This window comes from Plasmodium gonderi (genome assembly GCF_002157705.1).
Source record: "Plasmodium gonderi DNA, contig: Pgo-contig_56, whole genome shotgun sequence".
Lineage (NCBI taxonomy): Eukaryota > Apicomplexa > Aconoidasida > Haemosporida > Plasmodiidae > Plasmodium > Plasmodium gonderi.
The window spans coordinates 4,353-12,969 of NW_021628990.1; the positions used below are offsets into that span (position 1 = coordinate 4,353).

Below are 8,617 nucleotides of genomic sequence, written 5' to 3' on the forward strand. Positions count from 1 at the left end.
ACATACTGCTTTTGTTTTTCTAAATATTTAATTCATTTCCTTTTCAATTAAACATAAAAGCTCTAAATATATTTTATAAATAAAATAATAAATATATTCATTATATTTCTTTTATTAAAGTGTTACTGTAATTAAGCATCCGCATTTTACGGTTTTAATAAAAAACAATATAAAATAATTATGGTAGAAAATTTTAAGAACATTTTAGACATTATGTATATATAAATTAAGCACACAATTTTAACAACTTTTTTTTAAAAAAAATTACCTTAATTATCATTCATATATTAAATTGAATTCTACTTTTTTTTACATCGATGAGGTGAAGATAGATAAAATTTGAAGTGATATTTTATTCCATTTATATCCTTTATATTTATAGTGTAAATCAAATTTCTCTTTAAATATAGAGCATAAATATATTATTTCTCTTATTATGCACTTTATATTATTTAAATATCTCTTAACATATTAATATGTTTGCCTTCATATATTATTGCTTAATAATCTTGTTGCGATTTTGTTTGATGGCTTTTTATCATTTAACATTAATTTTGTCTATTGAGAAAATAATTAAAATGATAATGAAAAAATTAACAATGAAATCATTATAATTGTTGTGAGGTACATAAACATAAAATTTACAAAATATTTTCATTCCCTCATTATATGTATACAGAACAATGTGAGATTATTTAAAACCATCAAATTTTATAGGGAAAAAAACTGTTTTCTTCCGAAGTCTCATTAAAATTGTATAATAACTATTATTATACATGGAAAAGATGAAGAGGTTTAATAAAATTATTGTTTTTATATTGTGAATTATAAGTAGATATTTTCTTTAATGAGTAGTAAAACCTTAATTGCATTAGGAAGAGTATGAAATAAACTTTTTTGCTCTATACATACGACAATAGCTGAATATGCATTTAATCAAAATTCTTTATTTAAGGAACTTATACACGACATTAAAAACGATCAGTTTCTTACCATAAATTAAAACTATTTAAAAACATAAAAAATATATCTAGATAGATCATAAGATCTTTAAATGAATAGACACATTTATATAGCAGTTAAAACACAGAAAATATTTAAAAAGGAATCTAGCAAATTTAAGTACTTCTTTTTACATTATAGAATAAGACATATTACTCTAATTATAACTTATACAAATAACAAATATAGAAGAAATATATTAATATCACTAAATAATGAATCAACATATATGAAAACTAGGATAGTGAATTATTAACAATATACTGTATTCTACTGAATGGAAACTATAACTAAATAATGAATAAATTGCTATTATTTCTCTACATAGTTAACGTATTAAAAGTAAAATAATATATTTCTTTTGCAAGATTTACTTTATGTGTCGGTTCTGTTATACTCAATGTAGAAAGCCAAAGAAGAGGAATTAATATTATTAAAAATATAATCAAAAAAGGAATAGTAATATCACTGGATTGCAATAACTGTTAGTATAACAAATATCTCTAAAAATAGATAATGATTAAACACTTGTAAGACTTTAAAGAATGTTCAGCAAGTTAAGTAGTTCAAGATTATATAATTTAACATTATTATTATTACTATACCTTAATAGGAAATTTATTGAAATGTCATAAATATAAATGATTTTACACAGCAACATGCAAATGATTATATAAAGAAAGTATTATATACTCCTTTAATGAATTATCTAATGGAAGTATACTTAATTTTAAATATATATTTTTAAAAATATTCTGCTTAAATATTTCAAATATAGCCTAAATATAATATATATAATATAAATGTAAAAATTTTATATATGCACCAAAAAAATTAATAAATTGGTAGTTTTAAACAAAATAATAGTGTTCCCAGTTAGAACGAAAAAAAATAATAATCATTTAATACATTTTATTGAATATAAAAATTGTAAGAAAATTATTAGAATAATATAGTATGAACTCATTTTGTGTATTATCATTATAATCACAATATATTCTATTAGTACTCTCTACAATATTAATGTGTAATAATTATCTTTTATTGCTAAATATATAAAAAAAAAAATTTACATATATTAGCAGTTTTCAACAAATTGCATAGCGTGTTTATTATTTTATTTCTATTCATATTTCTTTGGAATTCATCTACATTATAACGTCTTAATTTTACCCTAAATAAAATTAATGACTCTCAAAATATAAATACCGTGTCATTTAAAGGGTACACAGTAAGTGGGGAGATATTTCTAGAAAAATAAATATAGCATATGCACACAGGAAAAATGTACTTTTATGATTTTCAGAATATATAACTTCTAATTTATTTTTAGTATTAAATAGGAAATTTAGTAATAAATAGTTTTTATTATAATAATATAAATCTTCTTTTAATAAAAATATTATATACTACTTATCTTTATATGCAGCATTAAAAATTCAAAATATATCAAGCTTAATAATAATGAAACAAATGTGTAAGTACGAAATATTTTACAGCAAATTATAAGTGCCCTACCTTTTAATAGTTGGATTATTTATAAAAAAGCAATTAAACTATAAACCAAAAATGGATATATAGGGAAATATATAGGTAATATTAAATATATAATTATTTTTACTGTTAAAGTATAAAATGTATATGTTAAACAATTTCTAGAGGAATTTTAATTAACTTCTAAGTGCCACTAAAAAGACAACTTTTATATTCATTATTTTAATTTATTTTGTGTGCAATGCATGTAACACTTATATTCCTATGTATGTTTTACTACCTTTTAATGTATATAATTAAGGTTTTATATACCCCCTCATATGTTATATATATTTAATGTATATCAATAATGCATATTCTTTAAGCATATATTTGCTAATTGAATTATTTTGTTGATATCAATAAAAAAAAAATTACATATGCAAATATTATTACTACAAATTATTCATATATTTTCTTTCAAAGCATCCTCATGACATCTTAAATAAATTAAACTATATCATTAATGAATATAATTATTTGTACTTCCCTAATTTTATTAATAAAATGTCGTGATAGGAAAAATATTAAATTCTCGTTTGCAAATATACGTACTCATAATCATGATTTATTTTATGGTATGATTTGTTTAAAGAATGTAAAAAGAAATATAATTATAATAGTAATTAAATGGAATAAACGAAATATACAATTGTTGTTTACCACAATGTCAATGAACAGATTATGATTGCAGGGTGTGATGATAAATATTTAGTATATTTAGCACAATTTAGAGAAAAATGTAGTAGTTTTCATAAAAATAATTGTGCGCACATATGCAATGAACGTAATGAATTAAATAAAAATATATTCAAAATAAAAAGTAAGTATCCTACGCAAATTTCTGCCTATTCTAATCTGCATGTAGAAAATGAGGGAAAGGATTTCTGTGAAGGATGTACTAGTGAATGTAAATACAGTAAAAACACTCAATGTTGTAATGAAGGATATGTTGTGCTAAAATCAGGCGAAGAACTATTATGTGAAGGAAACAACCTTAGTAAAGACGAAACAGTTACAAAAGTTGAAAAGTCTAAGTTACAATCAATATTGGATTCACAGTTTTCGGAAACCCGAAGTTCAAAAAGTGATAATCACGAAAAACCAGATGAAAAGCCTACTGCTGTGATTGAATTCAAATCAGAATAAGAAAATCCAAACAAACAACAAGAAGCAAGGGATACAGATAATTTTGATAAGAATTAAGAGTTATCTTCACCAGTGTATGATCATCATTCTACTAGACCTGTAAAATTGCAAACTAACCCCGAATCTTTGTCTGTCACAAGTAATTCAATAAATAATGCATTCGTTAACAATGAAAATAATGAATCTTCTGAAAAACCTCTGCCAAGGTATGGAATACAGGTATTACATAACAAGAGAGTAATTCGAATAAATATATAGCTTGAAGTATAATAAAAGTTCCTAAAAGAAATGCTCAGCTAATCAGTCTGAAAAAAAGTAATAATGCTGTTAAAGAAATCTCCAATATAATAACGTTTGTTTACAAAACATTTTTTTCTACAGTTTTCACTAACATACCCTTTATTAAAATTGTTACTGATCGTGTAGATGCTAATACATAAGAAGGACCCCCAGAATATACTGGTAGCATATATGATGGATCTCAAGGTAATGATAACCAATCTCCTTATAAAGAAGTTCCCAAAGGTAAGAATTCTAATTGTTTTCATACTAATCATGGAAATACGGGTGTTACACATGCTATTTCAGATATCAATATTCGTATAAGTACTGTTGAAGAAGGTACTCCTAAACAAGGTAGCTATGATAATGGTACTAATTAGGGATTTATTCGCAATAGCACACTTTTTGATGAAATGTATAGCTGTGCACATTAAAATATGAAATTTATCTTACATTGATATGTCTTATAACAGACATACTGAATTATCTAATGAAATTTTAGAAGTACCTTATGGTGATAATTCTCTTGGAACACATATAGTAGGAAGAGACAATGCTTTAAGTGTAACTTAACCTGTAGAGTTTACAGGTATCACTGGTAATGATGTTCTGGAAAGTGAAATTAGTGAAAGTGACGATTGGATACCATATAAAAAATATATCATAATAGCTTTAGGGTCCTTGACAATTATTTTGTTAATGACAATACTTACAAAAATAAACTAAATTATTATATGATAAAATAATTATTCTTATGTTTTTAGTTATTTACATGAATTAAATTGTAATTTTATAATTTTGTTATTTTTTTTAGTATGTGCCTTTAAAAATACTCTTTACAAAGAAAAAGAAAAAAAAACGAAAACAAATAAATGGAAAAATGAAGATGGTATTATATGGACCTTCAGTTTCAAGCGAAAAAAATGTCCAATTTACATATAGCTAATTTAAATATTAAACATATCTATAAATAGTTATTTTTAAAAAATTGATAAATCAGTTTATTTTTAAACATTAAGTATATGTTAACTAATATTTTTTTTTCTTAATTTTTATTTAATTATTTTTTTTGTTTTAAATTGTAGTAGAACATTAAGACTATGTTTTTGAAATTTATAATTATAAACATTTTGTGCTATACATTTAATTACAGTATGACAGTAAGGATAAAACATTACAAGAGAGTGCATTCTATTGATTTTTTTTTGTTCAGTTTCTTATGCTATGAAATAGTTTTAGAATTTTTTAAAATGAAGTATTTCTTTTTTAATAAATATATGTATATTTCGATTCAGATTGAATTCTAAATTAACTTTTTTTTGTTTAGGGTTATTTTTTTATGTATAAAACTATGATATAATAAAAAATATTTAGATACACACTTGAGAAATGTATTTTATACTACATTTTTTAAACTAAATAAAAATGTCTTATATTGTCAAAAATTATTTGTTTATAATACACAATTAAAGTTTTTCAAATAATTTTAATATATGGAAAAACTATAATTCCAATTCACAACTGATTATGAATTTAATACAATTGAACACTTTTGTCGTCATATAAAGAGAGTATAAGAACTATTTTTACAATGAAGAAATCACTAGAAAATCATTACAATTTTTTTCAATCTGTTAATTCAATAAAGAGTAAAATATACAAATATATCTGATAGTGAAATATATTTTGGATGATATAGATTTTAATTTAGGGATATTTTAAAAATATATGAGAACTATTAAAAAATCAAATAAATGTAATATAACAAAATGAAATTTAATTATAACAAATATAATATATAAAATATATTTAAATATAAAATATAATATAAAAAGAATAGTTATTTACTCATATGTAATATGAATTATTTAAAAAATAATTCGAGTTTAAAGAACATAAATGTAAAAATAAAAACAAGGGAATTGTTGCAATGTAATTTAATTTAGGATCATACACGATAAAATAAAAATAAGAAAACAATACATTACAAAATTCATCATATGGAACTATCATTTTGCTCCTTAAAATAATATTTGAATACTTATACAAAACACTTAATTGTGGTATAAGTATTATAATAATGGAAACGACTAGATTTAATGTACTGATACATATAATATGCATACAGAGCCCTTTCTGTGTCATTTTTGAGTAAACCATTAAATTATATGAATTATTATCAGCAATAATAAATGTTTATATATTATTATACCTTAATTTGTATATCCTTTTATGTAATAGATATATTTCTAATTTTCATTAATATTATAAAAAGCTTTGATTAATTTTTGATGAAATAATTTATAATGGTTTTTCCTGCTCTTATGGAAGTCCTAATATAGCTAGTGACAAAAAAAAAGTAAATGTGGGAACATGTGGATTATATTAATAAAATGGACCTTATTTTTTTATAAATAATACAAAAGTTTATTAAAATTTTTATCATAATATTCATGTATGCAAATATAATTCCTAGAAATTTAACCTATGTATCACCATAAATATGTCATGTTTATATAATATACTTATTCTACATTTCTAGAAGTTTTATGAATAGTATGAGAAATTTCCATTCTTGGATGATTCATTTTAGAATGATTAAAAAATATATATTTTATATAAACATCATGAGTACTTTATATATTCATTTAAAATTTTTACCTTCGCAGAATGTTGTTTTTATATTACTAAATATTGCATTCTTTCCATAATTTAATGAAGTTGCGCCCCTATGGTAAATATATTTATGTTGTTAATATCATAAAACAATGAAATTACTTTTTTTACAGTAATATATATATGTTATTAATGTTAAAGTAGGTTGCAATTATTCTTTAAATAAAAAATTTTTAAATATTAATAAAGATAAAAGGGATTCAAATATTCTTGATTATGTAAATACATATAATTATTGTATCACATGTATATTTTTAATTTATCTACTTTAATTTGACATATCAAAAAAATATAAACCTTTACTTTCTGTAATACATATAGACATATCACGGATATTATCATGGCTAAAAATATATATATATATATATATATTTAGAATTCTAAATAAAAAATTTCCAATGGTTTTGGCTATCGGTACTTTTATAATATATCTCAACAAATAATATATCTATATAAAAATAGTTATTCTCGAATAATGAATAAATATGTCTGTATTAAATACGACATGTAATTTTTTTAATGTACATAATGTTATTTTTCTTACATTCGGATTTTATGTTTCAAAGTAAAATTAAACATTACAATGAATTAAGTAATGTAAGCTCAGAATTTCAAAATTAGTCGGGATTTATTTTCTAATAAGCTTAATTATGTAAGAAAAATTAAATATTAAGTATGTTTTATATATATCTAATTTTGAAGTTATATATTCACTATATATTTTTTTTTTTGGCTTCTAATTTATTTATAATATAAAATATAGTTATTCACAAAAAAAATCTATATATTTTAATCATTAATATTTTTATTTTCTATAAATAATTATATTTTTATAAAAAAATATAATTTTTATAAATTATGTTATGGCTTATCATAATAATGTGATCCATGGTTTGTCATTTTTTTATTTCTTTAATATTCATATTCTCAACATCACATAAAATTATATTTAAATAAATTCATATATAGTCAATTTTTTTATAATAATTTTTTCAATTTCCTATCTTTTTCTATATAATATAACCATTTGCAATTATATTGTTCTTCTAACACTTTTTTATAAGAACACTCCTTAGAAATTCAATATATGATATGCCTATGATGTATGAAGTTTTATAAATAGTAATATCATAGAAAAAAAAATTAATTCATAAAAAATAAAATCGAATTTAAAATTCAATTACATGCATATTTAGTTAAAACCAAAATTTTTATTATAATAATGATTCCTATAAAATATATTAATATTGAAACAACATTGATTTCATAGAGCCTCAGAAAAAAATTTGAATAAATCAGTTTCAGTGCTCGTTGGTACTTAGCAATAAAAATATACAAAATATTATACATCAGTAATCGATTAATATATAATAATAAGAACATATATCCATTAAAGCATGAATCTTTAAAAAATATAAAATTAATTCAAATTTTAAATCGAAAAAACATCTGTTATACTTTTTATATATTAAATTGCGTATTAAATCAGTATAAAGCTATTGATAAAATAGGTCCTACATATTAATTAATGTTTAATTTAAATCAAAACGTATGTGAAGATATTCGTAGTATCTAATAATCTGTTTTTTCTCAATTTACAATAATATATAGATTCTTTCTTTTGCAAAATTATTATAAATAAAATTTTAAAATATAATTTTATTTAAAAATACTTTTTCATATAACTAATTATAATATCTTTATATATCATGTTTATTCCTGAATAATATCTCAATATATATTTAGATAATAGACCATTCAACTCAAATGAATAGAAGAAAAAGGAATATATAATTTTTACTTTATATAATCGCCTAAAAAGAATTTATATAAAAAGAGTATATCTGTATATATTTAGCAGTAACACAAAACCAAAATATGACAACATACACTTAGAAAAGATAACCTTTGTTATTTTTTTACAGTATCACATAAATTATTATTAGCATGCATATAATATATTTATATATATATA

The 8,617-nt window shown here is 20.9% G+C and overlaps 1 protein-coding gene across 1 annotated transcript; it reads left to right on the top strand.

Annotated features, from left to right (window-relative positions):
• Positions 1 to 3,001: 3,001 nt before the first annotated feature.
• Positions 3,002 to 4,290, top strand: PGO_000655 (variable surface protein; the record flags this gene model as incomplete). The annotated part of the gene is made up of 4 exons (XM_028690811.1): positions 3,002 to 3,157; positions 3,217 to 3,660; positions 3,745 to 3,921; positions 4,111 to 4,290. 4 exons carry the CDS (start codon positions 3,002 to 3,004, stop codon positions 4,288 to 4,290), a joined length of 957 nt encoding a protein of 318 aa, XP_028546612.1.
• Positions 4,291 to 8,617: the final 4,327 nt, after the last annotated feature.